The sequence below is a fragment of the Pseudorasbora parva genome, chromosome 9, assembly GCF_024679245.1.
Source record: "Pseudorasbora parva isolate DD20220531a chromosome 9, ASM2467924v1, whole genome shotgun sequence".
Lineage (NCBI taxonomy): Eukaryota > Metazoa > Chordata > Actinopteri > Cypriniformes > Gobionidae > Pseudorasbora > Pseudorasbora parva.
In genome coordinates, this window is record NC_090180.1 from 46516406 (window position 1) to 46539280 (window position 22875).

Sequence of the window (22875 nt, forward strand, 5' to 3'; positions counted from 1 at the left end):
TTTTGTAAAGTGATGTACTTATTGTGCAAATTACTTACTTTAACAGAGCACACTTCTTAAGTGTAAATTAAATGTATTTCATAATTTAGCTCACTTCTTTTTACAAGGGAGCATGCATGGATTTCACAGGAAATTAATTAGGCTATCAGTAATTTACTGTAAAATAAATTATGTAAATTCCTGGTATTTTTAACAGTGTATAACTCTTTCCTAAATAGCATGAAGTTTTGCCCGCAGCAGACAGTACTTGAACAAAAGTATCGTTATCCAAAAGTAACAAAAGAAAAGACACTAATGTGTTCGGCGAGGTAAGAGTTAAGAGCGAGTGTTGCTGACTGTGCGCGCGCGCGTGAACTCCCACAGTTTGATAAATGTCAGTCCGCTGCTCTTCTGTCCGTTTCCAGCGTCTCGCGGAAGATTCGGACTATGCCTTTTACGCACTCCAGGGTCCCACATCCGCTCGCAGAGGAACATCTGTGCTGGGAAACCATATCAGTAACTGCACAGCTTTAAAATGTATCTCAAGATGCCAAACTTGATTTTGGTTTTATATTTACTTCAAGGACTGAATGATTTTATCAGCGCGCAAAATTCCGCGCCCTGGAGGAACCGGATCCAGTGGGTGAATAACGGCCAGGTGTTCAGTTTAATGAGCACCGGCTCGGAGTTTCACGCACCGGTGTCATCCAGAAGACAGTCTAGGGTTTATCTGAGCAGAGATGCTACCCGGGACAGGACCATGCGAATTCGGGTGGAAGCGGCCGAGAGACCCACTAACAGCGCACCGGACAGCAGTACCGCGCTTTTGGGCCCCGACCGCATGCAGTATATAGTGGCCAACAGCCGTGCACCTGGTGCCAGACAAACACAGGTGCGTCTCAGAGGTCCTCCAGGCACTAGAGCTAACGCCACCGTCCTGTCTGAATACTCAGGCGGGGGAAGAGCCCCTGCACAGGGGAGAAATAACGCACGGAGGGCGCCAGCGGTTGCCAATCTCCAACAGCTGGTCGCGCCCACGGAGAATTCAAACACCTTAAATTCAGACCATAATGAAGCAGGTCTCACCAGAGCGCAAGCTCCAAACGTCCCAGGCGAGCAGGGAACAACGCCTGAAAGTATGGCAGGAGATGATCCACGACACAGGAATACGGTCTTCTACAACATCTATCCACCCGGCGGCAGGACGCTCATCCCCCGCCGACCACCGCCTGGCACCGGCTATGGCACCAGATATTTCCAAAACGGTGAGCTGTGCGCAAAGCACATATTTAGAGGATTGGTTAACCCAAAAATGAAAATTCTCCCGTTAATTCCTCACCCTCATGTCGTTGGACACCCGTCAGACCTCTGCTCATCTTCACACACAGATGAAGATATTAGTGTAGAGATCCGATGGCTCAGAAAGGCCTTCATTGACACCAATGTCATTTCCTCTCTCAAGACCCATAAAGGCACTAAAGACGTCGATACAAAGCCCATCTCACTACAGCAAATCTACAATCATTTTATGAAGAGACGAGAATAGTTTTTTTGCTAAAAAAACAAAAACAAAAAACAAGAATCGATGAAAGACTTTCTGAGCCATCGGATTATAAAATATCTTAATTTGTGTTATGAACAGAGGTGTTACGGGTGTCCAACGACATGAGGGTAAGTAATTAATGAGAGCATTTTCATTTTTCTGTAAACTAAACCTTTAACCTCAACATATGGGGCAATGTGCGGTGTGTATATAAAAGGCGTGTTTTTAGTATAGGCTATGTTTGTGTTGTGTGTGTCTGCAGGTCTTCCGGACCTTGTGCCAGATCCATATTCCATCCAGGCGGGCTCATACATCCAGCGCGTCCAGATGTATGCGCTCCGGTGCGCGGCGGAGGAGAACTGCCTGGCGCGGTGTGTACATACAGATCTTATGAATTATTATGTGTGTAGGTTTACAGCGACCCCAGAAAAGTACTTAGATTATGGCAAGCCAATCATTCCCAAGATATTAATTATTGATGTTAACAATTTAATTTTCACATGATAAAATGATAATCCTTGACATTTGATATAATTTAAAATGTTAATCCTTGATATTAGATTTATACTAGTATGGCAATTTTTGTAATTCAGCAATTACATTTCCGAGTGATAATTATTTGTATAAACAATGACGTAATCCCTGACAGAAATATGAATTCTTGATATCAAGTAAAAACTAACTATAATTCTTGATATCTGTTATTATGTTCACTAGTTAAATCTCACCTGCCATTCAAATTCAGTTGTTGATATTAATAATTGATTTCTTACTAGTTGAAATTCCAATTACACTTCAGAAATATAATTCTAACAAGTAAAATGTAATTTCTGACATCCACAATTAAGTGGTTACTTGTAAAAATATGAATTCCTGATATTAGGAATCAATTGTCACTAGTTGAAATGTTACATTTGTTATTTCTGAAAATGTTTTTCTGATATCATAATAATTGCAGATATTTAAATGGCTTTGTATGAGTAACAATCACATTCATGTTTTTAGAAATCGTCATTGTCCCCAGTGACAATTGAATTATATATATATATACATACACATTTACTAGCACTTTAATTGTTAAGAACAGACATTTGCACTAATAACCACTTAATTATTGATATCAAAATTTTGATTTTTACTAGTTAGAATTGTATTTCTGAAATGTGACTACTAGTAAGAAATCAATTCAAGAATTTTAATTGGAAAATTTTTAAAATGGAAATTGAATTGTTGATGTCACACACTCCTATCCTGTTAATGATTATACAGCTTGCCGTATTTAAATGCTTAACTCACACTAAAAAAAAATTCAATGTCGATTTTCTTACCTAATGCAATGATATTCAGATAAAAAAAAGTGCATGTGTGCATGTTGAGTTTGCAATTTCTTACCATGTTGAAGCCTGAAAATAAATGTTGCATGGTTTGAATATTAGTGAGAGGTTTGTAGGTGGTCTGGTCAATTGTGCTACTACAAATATATCCAAACTTATTGTATGATCTGTTTATCAGATCTGCGTACAGACCCACGGTGAGAGACATCGACTATAGGGTTCTCCTTCGTTTCCCACAAAAAGTCAGAAATATGGGAACGACGGACTTCCTGCCGGTCAAACCCAGGCATCAGTGGGAGTGGCACAGCTGTCATCAGTGAGTTTGAGGAATTGCACAATACACATTTCTATTAGAATTATTATATTATGATGGAAGTACTAAAACCTATTTTAATGTGGTGCCAACACTGCAATTAATGCCACTCGCATACCAGTTTTATTAAATGCATGAGGGATGCAGTTTTATAAAATGTATGTGAGTAATGCATATCAGTTTTATAAAATTTATCTAAGTGATGCATTTCATAAAATGTATGTGTGATGCATATCAGATTCATAAAATTGATGTGAGTAATGCATTTTATTAGTGATGCATATCGGTTAACTAGGGGTGTTATAAATGCTATGGGTGTTTGTTTATATGTACGAGCAATAGTAATAGTGCTGCTTATGAAAACAAATGTAAAGTGCATTATTATCCGACTCATCTGTGTGAACTGTTGAATCCCACATGCAGGCACTATCACAGCATGGATGCATTCAGCCACTACGATCTGCTGGACATCAACACTGGACGGAAGGTCGCTGAGGGACACAAGGCCAGTTTCTGTCTGGAAGACACTGGCTGCGATCCAGGATTTCACCGCAGATACGCATGCACTGCACACACACAGGTACAAACACACACTGCACGGAGCTCAACTAAAACCCTTGCAAACATTTCTGAAAAAAAAACGTGTGTTGGATTTACATGATTTAATCATGTATATTGATTCCACATGAATCAATTAAGTTAAACAAACATAATTTGTTCACATAACTTCAACATCATGGAATGAAGTCATTTTTAAGTAACGAATTTGAGCAGTCTCAAAATGATTTAAACATGGCTTCCTAAAAACATTGGTATGCACAATAAGGTAAGACCCTGCCTCTTTAATAAAATCACAAGTTTATTCTTTTTTAAATATATTTTTGTGGTCACTTGACTGATTAATGAGACTGTTTATTTGTTAGTCAGCAATAGCACATGCAAGTGTGAAATGCTTTTAAATGATATACTGTCTCAGTCTACAGCCTAATCAATCGCTCCGCTCTTCTCTGGTAACCCACATTTTATGAAATGCATCACTCATACATTTTATGAAACCGATATACATCAGCATCACTTACATAATGCATTACTCACATACATTTTATGAATTTAATCACGTTTAGAAGAGAAACACAATTTTGATGCAAAAATTGCAAATAATACGATTACATAAATTGGACAATGTGTGTTTTCCTTTTTTTCAGTGTAGTTAGTGTGTCGTTATTGCTGTATTTTCAGGGTTTGAGCCCAGGCTGCCACGACACGTACGCTGCCAACATTGACTGCCAATGGATCGACATCACAGACGTGGCTCCTGGGAACTACATTCTTAAGGTAAGACGGGGTTTGACAAGAGATGATGCCGACACAATGGGCTTTCTGAAACACACACTGTCAGAAAAAAAGGTACTAAAATGTACCTTTAAGGTACATGTTCCTTTAAAGGTACAAATTCGCACTCCTAAATAACTGATATGTACCCTTTATGGTACTAATATGTACCAGGGGGTGAGTAAGGTACAAAGATGTACCTTTTCACTTTTGTACCCTAGGGTCTGGGGCGGTACCCTAAGACAGAACCTTTTTTTCTGAGTGTGCACACTCTCGTTTTCCTGTACAGGTCACTGTCAATCCAGACTTCCTGGTGCCCGAGTCAGACTTCTCCAATAACGTTGTGCGATGTGAGGTCATTTACACTGGCATTTACATCCAGACAAGAAACTGCGTCATAACTGGGTGAGCAAATGTGTGGTTATGTATTTCAGCACATTCATATCGGTAATCAGAGCAACAATAACATGTATTTCTTACTGTTTCCACAGGAGTTAAAGCCCTTGGGTCGGGTTAACAAGTGGATTTTACAAGGCCTATATAATAGGTTTAATTATAATAATTTAACTTGAAACATTCCTTATAGATGTTGGAATAATATTTAATGACAAATGTACTGTATCTTTTAGATGAGTTTGATTTCTTGCCCTAGTGCAGGAAAACAAATTGCAATTGTTTGCATTTTAATAGAATGTCTTTATTTTAAATGAAGAACTTTATTAATATGTTGCTTTTTAGTGTTCGTATTTATTACTCAGATTATGAAAAATAGAAGCATTTTCTTATATTAACTAAAATCATATTGAGGGAGGTTTTAGACTTTTTATCAGACGGTGAATTAATTGTGGTTGAGTGTTTTCCTCTAAAATATTCAAACGCTTCGCTTTTCCAGGTGTCCGCCGATATTTCTGCGCAGTGCCTTAAACATCTTGAAAAGCTTTGCTGCGTGTTTCCTTTGTCTTTGCCATGATTATAAGAATCTTTCCATGAATGCTGGACTTGGATGGACGAAGTCATTTGTGGCTTGATATGCAATAAACAAAAATGGCGAGAATGTAATAGAGAAAATGGATTGTGGTTCTTTTCTAAACTCCCTCTTCATTAAATCACGGGTTCATTCAAAACAGCAAAGTTCAAATGAGCTATCAGTGGACATGTTTAAACGGGAATGAAGGCATTATTGAAGTGTAGATGTGGGATGAAACGTTCTCAAGCGCATGGAATGAGAGCTGAGATTGAGCCAAAGACATCAGAGCCGGAGACCTTTTACTGCCTCCTCCTGGTATTTACTATACAGTAGAGTAAAAATTCAGCTGGGCTGAACTGTTTGGGTGATGGTCAAGATTTGGGTTGGGAGTTTTTTCCCTCTTATTATGACTTCGGAACAAATGTAGTTTCTTGTACATCCTTTGCACAGAAAACTGTCGTTTTCAGCTTCTTGACCACACTGATCATAACAGGATGAAATGCCACCTTTCTGGGTATTTACATGGCAATATTTGACGTCCTCTGGATACAAAACACTGGTGCATGAAGAAGGAAATAACAATGCATTTAAACAAATTTTTAAAAAAATTATGTAAATTATGGGCAAGGTGAGAGAGATGTTAATTAAAAATATCATTTATTACAATGCTAAACATTGTATATTGTATATTCATATTAATGAATCTCATTAACAATTAATAGTTGAAATAATTAACCCTGCATCATTCTTAACCCTTGCTTCACGTTTCACATTGCTCATAATTTACCCAGGTATATCCTTAGTGGCATAATTCACCCAAAAATGAAAATTACCCCATGATTTACTCTCCCTCGAGTCATCAGGTGTATATTTGACATTCTTCTTTCAGACGAATAAAATCAGAGTTATAATAAAAATGTCCTGACTCTTCCAAGCTTTATAATTACAGTGCCCCACAGTGCTCAGGCTTCAGAAGGCCTTTATTAACCGCTGGAGCCGTGTGGAGCACTGTTATAATGTATTGATGCACTTTTTTAAGCTTCAAATTTTGGGCTGCCCTTATAAAGCTTGGAAGAGCCAGGACATTTTATAATATTAATATAATTTGATTGTGTTCGCCTGAAAGAAGAATGTCATAAACACCAGGAATACTTGAGGGTGAGGAAATCATCACGGGGTAATTCGTTTTTGGGTGAACTATCTCTTTAAACCCTGGGTTAGCGTCCTTATTTACATTTTTGCATATTGAAGGAGGAAGGCAGCACTGTGTAAGTCTCAGTAAGGCTCTAACATATAGGCTACTGAAAGGACTTTAAAGGTAAGAATGAAATCGTATTTTCTTCACTCCTATTGTTGCGTGTTATGTAACCATTTGACGTTTTTCCCTCAAACGCTAGCCTAGGGCTACTGTTTAATATAACGCGTCATATTCGTGACTTTTCAAAGCGCGCGAATCTGAGCCACGTGATGCAATTCAGTTTTATAAAATATATGAGATATACATTATGTGTGTGATGCATATCGTTTTTATAACATGTAGAGTGATGCTTATTGGTTAAGTGATGCTTAAGTTACCCTGTGTTAACTTCCTTATTTGCATATTTGCAGCTTAATTGATTGTTTAAAGGGTTAGTTTACCCAAAAATGTTATTTACCCCATGATTTACTCTCCCTCAAGCCCTCCTAGCTTATGACATTCTTCTTTTAGCCGAATATAATCAGAAAGATTATATTATAGAAAGATTATAAAAAAATGTCTCTTTATAATGAGAGTGAATGGCGGCCCAGAAAGTGCATCCATCCATTATAACAGTGCTCAACACAGCTTCGTGGGTTAATAAAGGCCTTCTGAAGCGAATCGTGAAGCAAGGGGGTTTTTTTAAAGAAAAATTTCCATATTTAACGTTATAAAGTAAAATATCTAGCTTCCAGCGGATCGACTTCCGTATTTAAATGATCAGTGTCAATTAAAGTTTTATATGAAATATGTATTTTCCAAAACACGTTTTACTCTAAACTGAGAGAAAAAACTAAACTGAAGTTGTGTTCCAAATCTTTTGTTTGGGTGCATCAAACACTTCCAGATGAAATTCGTCTCTCATTCACTTCTAATGAAATTTGAGTGACAATTTTTTTCAGGACCTTTTCGAATCACATACGTGATTTCCTTTCTTTAGTTCCCATAGCAAGTTTCAAAACCTTCACCAAGTTTTATACCATTTCGATGAAAAATAGAATTCTAAATAAAAACAATATGTACATTTTTCGGTCAAAAATGCCCAGAGGGTTAAACTGTCCTCCCTATACTCTGCCGTTGGAGACGGTGCGATTGCATCAGGTCTGCAGATGGTTGGATCTCGAGGATCCCGAGGCTCTCGGCCTGTTTACTGACACCGACCTGTGAAGGCTGAGATGTTATTAAACGCTCCGGCCATGTGTCTACCAGCACTGAATGAATGAATCTCTCTTCTGTGCACTGCCGTTCCTCTTGCAGATTCAGATGCAGCTCATTTTCCTTAGTCATTGTAAACAGGATATAGGAAGTGAAACATGGATGCTTTATTTATCATTTCTATTCAAAACGCACCCTTAATTCTTCCCCGGAATCGCGTAGTCTCAGACAGCAAACATTTGAACAGCAAGTTTAATGTGGGAAAAATATAAACATTTCCGTTAAAGTAATTTGTGCCATTTAGAAGGACTTTTTAATGTTTTTGAGTCTCTTCTGCTCACCAAAGCTGCATTTATTTGATAGAAAATACAGTAAAAATTATAGCCTGGAAATCTATACGCACCCTAGCGGCAGCGCATTTAATCTGCCCGCGAGTCTTGATGTGGGTCTGGCTTGTCAGGCTATAAAAATTATTGATTAAAGCTGAATTTTCCAACACATGTTCCTTCAGAAATCATTCTGATATGATGATTTGCTGTTTAATAAGCATTTCTGATTATTATCAATGTTGAGAACAGTTGTGCTGCTTCATATCTTTTGTGGAAACTGACATTTTTTAGGATAATTTGACATACTTTTAGGATAGAATCCTTTGTAACATTATAAAACCCCTTTAGCGTATACATTACTTATTGCAGTTAGTTGCTGTTATGCCACATATTATTAAATATATTTCCTAAAACTCACTATGTCTTATTTACTAGTGTCAAAAACTATTTCTCCTTTATTTTTGGCACGAAATGTCTGAAAGATCCCAGTGCATCTGAACTCTGTGTCTCATATTCTTACTGAATCAGTGTTTTGCATGATAAAATCCTTTGGGGATGTTCTAGACTCAAAGGCCCAAGAATGAGGGACAACCGTGAGCCAATAAGGTTAAACGTAATGAGAATGAAGACAGAACGAGGCGTTTATTCTGGCTCTCGTGGAGACCTGAAGCTCTGCCAGAACAGATTCCCAGTGTTGTTGAATGTGTCTGGAAAAAGCCCATTTCCTCGGCTGCTCTCTGCTCGTTCTGCTCCGTCTCGCTGCTCCGATCTAATATTGACTCATGGCGACATTCAGGAATGGCAGATGGACTCGCTCTCGGTGTTTCCATGCTGTTTATAGGACATTAAATGGGAACATGCTCAGCATTTTATTTACTGTCTCGCTCGGGTCAATAGACGAGTGCTTGTTGTTGAACAGAGAGCTGTTGAAACCGTGAGCTGGTTTCTTTATTGCCAATTACTGAGAAATACAACATACAATTTAAAAAAACAAGTTGTTCAATGGTTCGTTACAACACCTTTAGCAAAAAAAAAAAAAAAAAAAAAAAAAAAAAAAAAAAAAAAAAAAAAGAATGGCGTAGAGAAATCTGGGAAATGGGAAAAAAATATCTTCCTTGACAATTAAGCTTATTCCCTAATGCAAATAATAGGCCTTGTAATGTATGCAGATAGTTTCCATTCCTTTTTTTAAATTCTTACTATTGTCAATTATATAGTGATTCTTATTATATTCCTATTACTGTAATACAGTGGTTTAAATTGTAAAATAGCTCTGCTTTTGACTATTTTGTAATTATTTTTATTGCCAGTTGTGATTCTCATTACTGTCATATATATATATATATATATATATATATATATATATATATATATATATATATATATACATACAGGGAGTGCAGAATTATTAGGCAAGTTGTATTTTTGAGGATTAATTTTATTATTGAACAACAACCATGTTTTCAAATATTTTTGGAAGTTTTAATTTTAGTTTTAGCTATTTTAGGGGGATATCTGTGTACATTTCTGACATTCAAAAACCACACAAAAACAAATCAGTGACCAATATAGCCACCTTTCTTTGCAAGGACACTCAAAAGCCTGCCATCCATGGATTCTGTCAGTGTTTTGATCTGTTCCCCATCAACATTGCGTGCAGCAGCAACCACAGCCTCCCAGACACTGTTCAGAGAGGTGTACTGTTTTCCCTCCTTGGAAATCGCACATTTGAGGATGGACCACAGGTTCTCAATGGGGTTCAGATCAGGTGAAGCATTTTGCCAAAGGAAAGTAAGTTGCCTAATAATTATGCACACCTGATATAGGGTGTTGATGTCATTAGACCACACCCCTTCTCATTACAGAGATGCACATCACCTAATATGCTTAATTGGTAGCAGGCTTTCCAGCCTATACAGCTTGGAGTAAGACAACATGCATAACGAGGATGATGTGGTCAAAATACTCATTTGCCTAATTATTCTGCACTGCCTGTAGTCCTTTAAAGCTGCATAATGCTGACCCCTGGCCCCACCGATAGCACCAACAGTGGCACGTGAGCATCAGAACTGGACCACGGAGCAATGGAAGAAGGTGGCCTGGTCTGAGGAATCACATGTTCTTTTACATCTCGTGGATGGCCGGGTGTGTGTGTGTGTGGCTTACCTGGGGAACACATGGCCCCAGGATGCACTATGGGAAGAAGGCGAGCCGGCGGAGGCAGTGTGATGCTTTGGGTAATGTTCTGCTGGGAAACCTGCTGGGTTACTTTGACACGCTCCACCTACCTAAGCATTGCTGAGACCATGTTCAGCCTTTCATGGAAACTAGGGATGCACCGAATATTCGGCAACCGAAATTATTCGGCCGAAAATAGCCAAAAAAAGCACTTTCGGCATTCGGCCGAATAAGTAAAAAGGCCGAATAATTTTGGCCGAACAATGACGTTTTTAATGACGCGATCAAAAAGTAACCCACGTAGAGTAAGAGATGCGTGCTTTATGCAGCAAACATGTCAGCAGTGTGGAAGCACTGTTTAGTGCTGAAATTTAGTGCTCATGTCATCGATGAGAAGAGGAACCGACTTTCATGTGAGAAAGCAGAGAAGCTACTTTTCATAAAGAAGAACCTGCCACTTTTCCTGAAGAAGTAGGCTAAGTAGGCTTATGTCTAAGACAGTTATTTATTTGTTGTGGGTTCATCCACATTTTTTGCACTATTCAATGCACATTAGTTGTTGTAGACATACAGAGTTACATTCTTTCAGCAGTCAGTTATAGGCCTAACATAGGCTATTCAAGAAGGGGGGCTTCTAAGATGGCCAAATAAAAATATATTTTTTTATTTTACTAATTATTTATTTTAAGTTATGTTGTGCTTAGTTTGTATAATATCTGCTGGAATGTTAAAAAAAATTCAGTGTTAAATAAATATTTTGAAATTGTATTTTTGTTATTTGATTTATTTCTCTGAAAAGCAACACAAAATAGTAAAAAGCAAATTTTTACTATTTAATTATTGTAATGGTAAAAAAAAATTGCCAAATAAATGGAAAAAATGCGAAACACCGCGTTCGGTATTCGGCCTTCGGTCTTCGGCCAAGCATTTCATTATTATTCGGTTTCGGCTTCGGCCAAGAATTTCATTTCGGTGCATCCCTAATGGAAACGGTATTCTGGTGACTGTGGCTCTTCCAGCAGATAATGCTCCTGACACAAAAATGCTTCAGGAATGGTTTGAGGAGCACAACAACCAGTTTGAGGCGTTGACTCGGCCTCCAAATTCCCCAGATCTCAATCCAATTGAGCATCTGTGGGATGTGCTGAACAAACAAGTCCGATCCATGGAGGCTCCACCTCGCAACTTACAGGACTTAAAGGATCTGCTGCTAACATCTTGGTGCCAGATACCACAGTACACCTTCAGGGGTCTAGAGGAGTCCATGTCTCGACAGGTCAGGGCTGTTTGGCAGCAAAAGGGGGACCAACACAATATTAGGAAGTTGGTCACAATGTTATGCCTGACCTATGTGTATTTATTTATTTAAACCACTGTATTAAGTTTTGATTAAACCAATATTAAACCTACTGTGTGGAAACATCACTTTAAATCGTCAAAGAATGATATTAGTTACACAAGAGTCCTGTTCTATGTTTAAAATGTAATTTCTGATTAATTTATTTTTATTTTGGTTCCCTGAACAGGACTCTTGTGTTGCTAATATCATTCTTTGAAGATTTAAAGTGATTTTACACACATTATTTTAATCAGTGTATTATCTGTGGGTCCTTTGTAAAATTCAGTAAGGTTGTAAGCCCTATAGGTGCTAATTGGGAATATATTTGAGAGCACTGAAGGAAAAGCTTTTGTTTCCTAACAGTTTGCTCCTCTCAAACATGTGGTGTTGGTGAAGAGGCGAGTGTTTGAACAGCTGCTCTCCAAACACGGAGCCTAATGAAGAGATTTCCAGTGTCACTTCATTTCGACGCACTAATGGAACTTCAAACTCATAAGTTGATAAGTTGTTATCATTCTCATTCATTGTGTTGCTTTGCCCTGATAAAGACCATTGAGGGTCGAAACATGTTGGCGTTTGTATTTTAAAATGACTTAAGCCGTGCCTAATAAAGGATTTTCCTTATCCTTTACATCTGACTGAGTGACTTGGACCTGCTGCCCTTTTTTGTCAATCAACCAATGCTTGAGTCTCCAGACATATTAAGTTACAGTTTTTCTCAGTCGCTTTGGTACATTTCTCAGATCAGAATTGAAATTCTCAAAACTACCTGTTCAATTCTCACATCATTGAGTCTCTTGTGCACATCAAAAATCAGTTTCTCATTTCTTTGAACAAGTTGCAAATCCTTTGGTACATCCATGCAAATGATTATGTACAATTCTCTGATGTTTCCTACATTATCAGTTGCTTATGTCATGTTGATCAAAATGTATTATATTGGGTCTCTGTTGAACAGTCTCACCCCCACAACATTTAGGCACAAGCTCATAGCATAAGTCTTTACATGCAAAATTGTTGAACAAGTTCTCATAAAATGCCAAGCATATTTCTATACTTTCTATATTTCCATTAGACTTTTTTCTAAATCAGTTATTCAGTGCTGTCTTTTCATTTCTCAATCTCTCACATCTCAGTGACATGTTCTGTCAATAAAATACAGTACAAACAGTGTACATTTGAATCTTTTCCATTCTCTTGCAATTACACTGAGTGTAATTGCAAGAGAATGGAAAAGATGTGACTCACACATACACTAAGATGTAAAATTGACAATAATTGTCATCAAAACTTTAGCCATATTTTCCATCAGAACATCCCTCCAGAGTAAACTGGTATATTGAGAACATGACTAAACAATCTGACCGTCTTATCCGTCCACAATGACACACGCACTTGTCATTCTGATGGCACTGACGTGTTCATTGACACAGATATTTACTTTTGAGAGATGAACGAAGGATTTTGAGGAAGAGAGTGGCTTTTGCAGGTTATCCATGGTGTTTTACTATTTGTACAAATTGTTTTGAGAAATTCACTTATTGTTTTGCAAAATGTGAGTTTGATTCGAGAAATGTACCGAAGCGACTGAGAAAAACTGTAATAATGATTGGATTACTTCTTCAAAGTGACTTATTTCACACATTTATACAAGGAAAAAAAATTCAAGGTGTAGGGATTTTGTACAACACCCTCAGAATATATTATTAACCACATAGCAACAAGCACAAAACAAAACAAAACAAAAACTCTTAGCGACAGCATAGCAACACCCTGGCAACCAACCAAAACATTCTATAGCATCATGAAGGTGACTTTTGCATGGGCAAAACAATCTTCCAAAATGTTTTATTTATTTAAAATATATATTAATTTATTGATTGATTAATTGTTCGTCTTTAATATCTTTTACCCACAAAATCAAAGTGTGGTGTAACCAACATTGGAGAAAACCAAAACCATTGTGTGTGTGTGTGTGTGTGTGTGTGTGTGTGTGTGTGTGTGTGTGTGTGTGTGTGTGTGTGTGTGTACGCGCCAGTCATTTTGGCACGCCTGCATTGGCACAGTTTCTTCCACACCGACTGGAGAAATTCCTCGGCTACTGTCGTCCTAGAAAACCAGGGAAAAAGGTATCAGGCTGAACGCCACAGAGCCGCAATATCATGAGCCGGAGACAGAAAGACATTTTGTGTGGGTTTATATATACATCAGCCAGACATGTCGACATGCAGAACATAAACATGTTCAGCTGTAAAACATGCTGACACGGCACAACTCTGAGAACATGCTGTCTGTCTGTTACACCAGGAGTTCAACAGGGGATTGATAAGAAAACATTTTAGAGTCTCTATCTTTCCATATTAGTGGCATAACGTATAGGAGGAAGAATTTATATTCATATATATATATATATTTAACAATATATATTAGCTAGTAGCTACATGTTCCTGATATGCTCTATTTTAAAATATTCCTCCATCAGGATGGATGGATGGATGGATGGATGGATGGATGGATGGATGGATGGATGGATGGATGGATGGATGGATGGATGGATGGATGGATAGATAGATAGATAGATAGATAGATAGATAGATAGATAGATAGATAGATAGATAGATAGATTACTTCACATTTCTTAATCGGGGTCATATAATGCCATTTCTGTACATTAATATGATTCTTTAGTGTCTAAATGAAAAGTTTGTAATATACTTTAATTAAAAATTCTCCTTAGTATTGTAAGAAAACTAATTTTACCTGGTCAAAAACAGCTCTGTTTTCACCAAGCCATTTCAGTCCATATGACTTTAAATGATAATGAGCTTTCCTCACCCCGCCCCTCTGTTCTGTGAGGCGCTTTGACAACAGTTGCGTATATTTTAGAGAAAGAATGGCAAAGGGAGTCATCGTATCAATTTGAACCCGGGACAAGATAACGGCTCTGCGAGCTGGACGTTTCTGAATGGTTGGTTAAGGTAATGTCACTTTGTTCTATCTTTCTATGTTCTGACAGGGTTAACGTTAGCGAATGCTATGCCTTTACTGATGTATACGTTAGTTCATTGACAGATTGATGTTACAGCTAATGGTCATTAAAAACTTTTTTCCGTAAATGTAGGCTTGTCAGTGATGTTTAACGTTATCTGAAGTGTTAGGTACAACTCAGGGCTGAAGCACTGACATTAGATCACCACAGGAATGTTTAACCGTTATAAACCATCTACAAAAGTAAGCGAGAGAGAGAGATAGATAGATAGATAGATAGATAGATAGATAGATAGATAGATAGATAGATAGATAGATAGATACTCACAACTTGATAGATGTGAGTAAACAGGAAGTAGTTGTGCTGTGTCTGTTCCTCAGGATGTTTACCTGTCTCTCTTCACACAGGTATGGCCGAAATTATTTAGGGTCGGTGAGAATGACATCAGGGGCTCGTCCTGAGCAAACATCTGCTGCGGTCTGAGAGGGTGTGACGGGCGGCCGCTGACGTCAAGGTAGGATGGTGTACGTGTAAGAGAAAACGTGCCTGTGTGCTTCTTATAAGTTTAGAAAGCTTTGTGTGTGTGTGTGCGTGTGCGTGCCCGTGTGCCCTAGTATTACATTGTGGGGACCAAATGTCCCCATAAGGATAGTAAAACCTGAGATCACCTACATTGTGGGGACCAGCCAGCAGTCCTCACTTTTCTTAAGGCTTATAAATCATACAGGATGAGTTTTTTTGAGAAAGTAAAAATGCAGAATGTTTCCTGTGATGGGTAGGTTTAGGGGCTGGGGCAGTGTAAGGGGATAGAAAATACGGTTTGTACAGTATAAGAACTATTACGTCTAACCAGACTGTGCGTGCGTGTGTGTGCGTGTGTGTGTGTGTGTGTGTTTGTGTGTGTGAAGGAAACTAAGAAATGCAGTAGTGGTTTCCATCAGAACCGCACTGAGAGGATGTGATTTAGTTGGTTATACTGTAGTTCAGCTCCCAGAGAGGCCTTCTTTATTTCTAACTTCCACCAGATATTTTCAGCAGATCATCTGTGTGTTTGTGCTCATTCGTTTGACTTTGGTGTCAATTAGGTTTTATTATTCAGCAAGGATGCATTAAATGAATCAACCGATACAGTAAAAGCATTTATAATGTTACAAAAGATTATATTTCAAATCAATGCTGTTCCTTTGGTACTTTCTATTCATCAAAGAATTCTGAAAACAAATGTATCTCAGTTTTAGAAAAATATGAAGCAGCACAACTGTTTTCAACACTGATAATAATCATAAACGATTCTTGATCACCAAATCCTCAAATTAGAATGATTTGTGAAGGATCATGTGACACTGAAGACTTGATCACAGGAAAAAAATTATTACACTTTACTATTCACACAGAAAGCCGCTGTTTTAAACTTGAATAATTTTTCACAATTGGAGTATATTAGCTTTGTAACCTCATTACATCATTTTCCATCTTTCCTTCACATCTCCGTCAGTGTTGAGTTCAGTCTTTGTGTGACACTTCACACGTCTCTGTCATCCGACAAACCTCTTCATCACCCGCCTTTCATCCTTCACTCCAGCTCTTCCCTCTTTCTCTTCCCTTTATTCCACCATTGATTTGTTTCTGGTTTGCTCTCAGTTATGATCAAAAGTGTATATTTGAAATATATTGAAATATATAAGAGTTAATATTGAGATCTCTGACTTCTGATAGCAGACTTTGGGATCTTGAGCACAAGTTCACTTCTGAAACATTTTGTAAATTTTCTGCTATAGGAAACGAGACGAGTCACTTATAACGCATTCTTGAGAATCTTGAAAGCTTCAATAATTCATAAGCTCTGATAGGTTCATATTATCCTTGTTTAGGGGAAATGGTGTTGCTGTTTGAATGGACGTTTGTTTTCACGGCGTGTTGTTTTTGGTCAGAGTCGCTGCCTGTCTGACGCGCTGCTTTACCCAGAGAGGAACAACATCCAAACCCATCAACACGTCTTTATTATTATGATCAAATTATGATATATTTACTTGAGATACAAAGTGAAGATGTGAAGTTTTGTTAACTGAGAAATGTATCTGTTTATGCTTAAAACAATAACAAATATCTTTCAAGTATTTGAATTAATTTCTAACCCTAACTCTGAGTCCACTGGCAGATATTTGTTCTTGTTTTAATCATAAATGCTTTGATCAATTTATATCGTTTTGTCTATCTATCCACCTCTCCTTCCATCTATCAATCCATCCATCCATTGTTCCGTCCATCCATCCATCCATCTATTTATTTATCGTTCTGTCCATTCATTCATTCATCCATCATTCTATCTGTCCATGTATCGTTCCATCCATCCATCATCCATCCATGTATCGTTCCATCCGTCCATTTTATTGTCTATCTATACATGTATTGTTCTATCATCCATCCATCAATCATTCTATTTATTCATTAATCGTTCCATCCATCCATCCATGTATCGTTCTATCAATCCATCCATGTACCGTTCTCTCCATTCATTATTCTATCCATCCATCAATCCATGTATTGTTCCATCCATCCATCATCTATTGTCTGTCCATCCATCCATCCATCCATCCATCCATCCATCCATCCATCCATCCATCCATCCATCCATCCATCCATCCATCCATCCATCCATCCATCCATGTATCGTTCTACCAATCCATCCATGTACCGTTCTGTCCATTCATTATTCTATCCATCCATTAATCCATGTATTGTTCCATCCATCCATCCATCCATCCATATATCGTTCTATCAATCCATCCATGTACCGTTCTGTCCATTCATTATTCTATCCATCCATCAATCCATGTATTGTTCCATCCATCCATCCATCCATCCATCCATCCATCCATCCATCCATCCATCCATCCATCCATCCATCCATCCATCCATCCATCCATCCATCCAGCCAGCCAGCCATCCATCCATCCATCCATCCATCCATGTATTGTTGTATCAATCCATCCATCCATCCATCCATCCATCCAGCCATCCATCCATCCATCCATCCATGTATTGTTGTATCAATCCATCCATCCCTCCATCCATCCATCCATCCATCCATCCATCCATCCATCCACAGAAAGTTTTTACAGTCTTAATTTTGCCTTTCCACAAATTAGGCCTTAAAAAGGTATCAATTCTTAAACATGGTCTTAAATCAAAATACATTTTTTTGTGAAGCATAAAAAATATCTGTCAGTTGGGTCAGAAAAATAGCTACACTTAAAGAGCTAAATTGAGCAATATTGAGCTACCGAGCAATAAGCATGCCGAAGATAGCAAGATATTGTGCTGTGCCTGGTTGTGGAAGAACACAGTCCCTGCATAAGCTTCCTTCAGATTATAATATTAGGAATGATTGGATGTTTGTTTGCTTAATTTAACTGCAAAATTGTTTGTAAATAAGTCTCGGGTCGATACTGGATTTACAGACATATTGAGATTAAAACAGTGTGCCTTCTATATTGGATCTGACAGGAATGGTGCAACACACTTATGTGAGTAAAATGTTTTTTTATATGTGATAGAATTGCACTGTTACACAGATTGTTTTGATTATGTGTACGTGTCTAACAGAACATACCTTAACACGCTGTCACAGAAATAAGAAAATAATTTCTTAGTGTTGCATACGCTGCAGAAAAAAAATCTTCCTCTGCATTTTTGTCTTTTTTATTTGTTTTTCTTTTCTTGGGAGGATATTTGCTCTTATGGTCCATTTCTGCCGTTTTTCATGGGCTATTTCTCATCAGCTGTATAGACGCTGTGAGTAGTTAAAAGAAACAAAAACAAGTGATTTTGAATTACTGAAGCAATTTTTCATATTTTAAAACATGCTTGCCTTATATGTTTGACTGGAAGTAATGCGTCCAAGAATCATCTGCGTTGTTTAGTCGGCAGCTCAGGCCAAAAATAATGACTGTGTTTGACTGACCTTGTGCGCTCGGCTAACCCGCAGTCACTTAGCGGCTAGTCACGAGAAACAGCCCAGTTAACCTGCACACCATTTGTCTTTCTGGGGCCAGACTGGAGAAGGGACGGGTCACAGAATGACTCAATATTTGTCTGGCAGATGAGAGTCTGAGCAGGGAATCCTGCTTCATGACAGGAAAATGAGGCCAAGACATCAACCCTCAGGTGACTTTAAGAGCTAATGACTAATGATATGTAATTAATCAGATGAACATTTTAAGCACACTCGCTGCTCTCAAACATGAGGACTTTAGACAATTTATATGATAATGGAAAAGTGAATCTCATGAAAACATGTCCTGGTCACATTTTACCATTTTAAAGAATGGAAATATATTATGACCACCTTCTTAATATATGCTTTGCCGCCCCATACACAACAAACTGAGATGCTCTGTGTATTCTGACAGCTTTCTATCAGAACCAGCATTAACTTCTGGAGCAGTTTGAGCTCCAGTAGCTCGTCTGTTTGATCGGACCACACGGGCCAGCCTTCGCTCCCTACGTGCATCAATGAGCCTTGGCCGCCCATGACCCTGTGGCCGGTTCTCCACTGTTCCTTCCTTGGAGCACTTTTGATAGATACTGACCACTGCAGACCGGGAACAGCCCACAAGAGCTGCAGTTTTGGAGATGCTCTGACCCAGTCGTCTAGCCGTCACAATTTGGCCTTTGTCAAACTCGCTCAAATCCTAACGCTTGCCCATTTTCCTGCTTCTAACACATCAACTTTGAGGACAAAGGCTCTGTCCCAAATGGCACCTTAAACGCTCACGAGCACCCTCCTGAGACCTAAAATGACACATGGGACACTCTTCGGTCTCGTGGACTTAAAGGACACATGCACTCAACAACCATTGTAAGTCTACAAGACCGAAAGTGCACATGAAGTGTGCCTTTTGGGACAGGGCCAAAATTTTCACTTGCTGCCTAATATAGCCCACCCACTAAAAGGTAACGTGATGAAGAGCTCATCAGTGTTACTACTAGCCTAGAAATCTAGACGCACCCTAGCGGCAGCAAATCTAATCTGCCCGCGAGTGTCGTCTAGCAACTCTCAATACCCGTCTGAGCTGTAAACGCCAAACTCTTGGCGCACCAATCACATCGTGTATAGAGTCGGTGGGTGGGGCCATAATGACGACGGTTGAGTTGCGTCGACAACGGCGGTCTTTCGAATCAGCTTTGACCGCCACTCTGGAAGACTTGGAGTTAAGCTTTTCTCTGAGAAAAGAACAAAGAACGGCACTGAAGTCATTCTTAAAAAGGGAAGATGTGTTCTGAGTTTAGCCGACCGGATACGGCGAATGTTTAATCTGTCAGCGAGCTCCGCTTCACCTTCGTTGCTCTGGTTGGTGTAGCGCTATCCTATCGCGTGCAAAGGGAGTTTGAAAGACAACCGTTTATCTGCCCCTCGGATTAAGCTGTCAATGGTGAGTTTCCAGACCAAACATCTTGATGTGGGTCTGGCTTGTCAGGCTATGTTACTACATATACACAAACCCGATTCCAAAAAAGTCACACTATACAAATTGTGAATAAAAAGGAATGCAATAATTTACAAATCTCATAAACTTATATTTTATTCACAATAGAATATAGATAACATATCAAATGTTGAAAGTGAGACATTTTGAAATGTTATGCCAAATATTGGCTCATTTTGGATTTCATGAGAGCTACCTTCCAAAACAGTTGGGACAGGTAGTAATAAGAGGCTGGAAAAGTTAAATGTACATATAAGGAACAGCTGGAGGACCAATTTGCAACTTATTAGGTCAATTGGCAACATGATTGGGTATAAAAAGAGCCTCTCAGAGTGGCAGTGTCTCTCAGAAGTCAAGATGGGCAGAGGATCACCAGTTCCCCCAATGCTGCGGCGAAAAACAGTGGAGCAATATCAGAAAGGAGTTTCTCTGAGAAAAATTTAGTTTGAAGTTATCATCATCTACAGTGCATAATATCATCCAAAGAAAAGTAAAAAAAAAAAAAAAAAAAAAAAAAAAAGACAAAATAAATACATAAAATAAAACATTCCTTATTTGGGGATGAATTATAACCCAGCGTGTTTACGTGAAGTTCCTCCAACTAATTAATAAAATAAAAGATTTAAAAAAAAATCAGTGGTCCATTTAAAAAAAAAAAAGATTTTTTTACATTAGGTTATACAAGATTCAACTCATATGTTTTAAAGTCAGTTTCATGTCATTTAAGTTGAAATGACTTAAATGTCCAACTTGATTGGTTGACTTATACAGTGTATAAGTAACTTTGCAACCTACAGTAATTAGAGTATGAGTAGACACCAGAAATGGTTCGGGTAAGTAGAGTAAGTTGATGCATGAACAGATGCATGCTGGGATGTGAAAAGGCCCCTCGGAGATAAGTGAGAAACTCTCAGACAAGATTTAAATAAACAGGGACACAGACGCTGTCAATACCGTCCCATATAGAGCTCTGAATGATAGGGCAAATATTAGTCATATGTGTCAGACTGGAGGGATACTGTAATCTGCAAATAAAGAATGTGAGAAAACCATCCTACAACTAAAAACATAATAATGGTCGAAACTAAGGCCTATTGAAATTTGCCTTATTTTCCCCTCATATAATAGACATAAAAGTCAATATTCTTTGTTGATAAAAATCAAAAGTCACAGAATATATTTTAAACGATGTTTTATTTCATGTGAGCTGTACACATTTGTAAGACATTCACGTGTCATCGGCGTTACCTTGTTTTTCTGTGGTCTGCCGCGCCATCTATTGGCCACAGAGTGAAAATCACACTACATGATCGCAACAGTCGATAAAGATGGCTTATACTGGCTTTAAATACTGATTAAACAATTACTGTGTTTGGATCCATCCACTTTATTCCAGAAGTATAAACTCCACACTAGCTGTTTACCTCTGAGGTGGTTTTACGAGCTGCCTTTAAGGCAATGCTAGTGTTCATTAGCTTTAGCTTAACATAAAAGTCCTTCGGCCTCCCTGAACAAGTGTCAATCTTTGGTCTGAATAATAATAACAAAATGCTTCCTCTTTTCAAGCATTTCAACTGTCTGTTCACAGATCCACGTGATAATTGGCATATATAAAGTCGCAATTTCCAACCTAAAAGCAGCTTATTGCTCAGTTGCGCTCTCTTTAAAGGAGAAGCACTGATATCTGGTCACAGGTTAGTTAAAAAGGGCATTACAGTAGAGAGAGAGAGAGAGAGAGAGAGAGAGAGAGACCCTGCTGAAATAACCAAAATCAGCCTTGACTTAAATTACCAGTATAACGCATGTTATTGATATGCTAATACACTGGTCTACCTTCAAACAACGGCCAGTTTAACCTGCTTGTGCCAGAAGCACACCAGCAGTGTTTATCTAAACTAGTTAAAGGCCCCATGAAATGGTTTATGACTGTTTCCTGTCTTATATATATTTCCTTTTGAAAAAACGAATTTGGGTGGGACATAATAAAAGATTAGTGCATTTTTTTAAATGCCCAATAGAGGGCAACAGTCGGGTTCTGGAAATAAAAGCTCCCTATGGAAATGTATTTTGAATGATAAATTAGTCTACACCGGACGTGACCATTGATGTGTTACGTCGCACCGCAACAGCTAGAAGTTACACACTGGACGTGACAAAGTAAAAAAGTGAAAAGTGATAAAGCATTTGACTTCATGTCAGCGCGTCATAGAAAGAGGCATCAGTTCACTATCGGAGATTTGTCGAGTCGCGCCGCATTGAGTGTAGACAACATCACTGATTATAATGGGTTATATTGTCTTTTGTCGCATCTGGTGTAGACACGGTGTATAACCCTTTAAAGACAGACCTACTGTGATCTATGCGAGGCCTTCAGCCAGCATATTTGTGTTTAACAGTAGAGTTCCTGGTGAAAAACTACATTACCCATGATACCCTACAGAAAAGTCCACCAATCAGTGAGTCGGAAAAAAGCTCCGCCCACTCCCAAATGGCTTAATCGAGTCTTCACACTCAAAACACACACACACACGCACACACACACACACACACACACACACACATATATATATATAGGCTAATCAACATTTGTAAATAAATAGTTTTATTTTTCTCGATTTGCTGTTCGCAATTCTTCATGGGATTGTAGTTCTTTCCTTCACTAAAGCATTAAGTTTTGTTTTGTTCCTCATA

The 22875-nt window shown here is 38.3% G+C and overlaps 1 protein-coding gene and 1 long non-coding RNA gene across 2 annotated transcripts in view; both read left to right on the forward strand.

Moving 5' to 3' along the window:
• The first annotated feature begins 274 nt into the window (after window positions 1-274).
• Window positions 275-5547, forward strand: loxl5b (lysyl oxidase-like 5b). Its single transcript, XM_067453349.1, has 7 exons — window positions 275-1244; window positions 1785-1893; window positions 3035-3172; window positions 3593-3749; window positions 4409-4504; window positions 4791-4906; window positions 4993-5547. Exons 1-7 carry the CDS (start codon window positions 515-517, stop codon window positions 4997-4999), a joined length of 1353 nt encoding a protein of 450 aa, XP_067309450.1. The 5' UTR covers window positions 275-514; the 3' UTR covers window positions 5000-5547.
• Window positions 5548-6720: 1173 nt separating this feature from the next.
• Window positions 6721-22875, forward strand: part of LOC137089782 (uncharacterized) — a 38262-nt gene continuing 22107 nt past the window's right edge. The window contains exons 1-2 of the long non-coding RNA XR_010907788.1: window positions 6721-6786; window positions 15103-15209. This is a non-coding gene — a long non-coding RNA (uncharacterized lncRNA). The remainder of the gene's footprint in view (window positions 6787-15102; window positions 15210-22875) is intronic.

Bases quoted from the DNA above. Each gene is read 5' to 3' on its own strand.
- loxl5b (XM_067453349.1), top strand. From the start codon at position 515: ATGTATCTCAAGATGCCAAACTTGATTTTGGTTTTATATTTACTTCAA. The intron at 1,245-1,784 runs GTGAGCTGTGCG...GTGTGTCTGCAG, and splicing joins CACCAGATATTTCCAAAACG to GTCTTCCGGACCTTGTGCCA. The intron at 1,894-3,034 runs GTGTGTACATAC...TCTGTTTATCAG, and splicing joins GAGGAGAACTGCCTGGCGCG to ATCTGCGTACAGACCCACGG.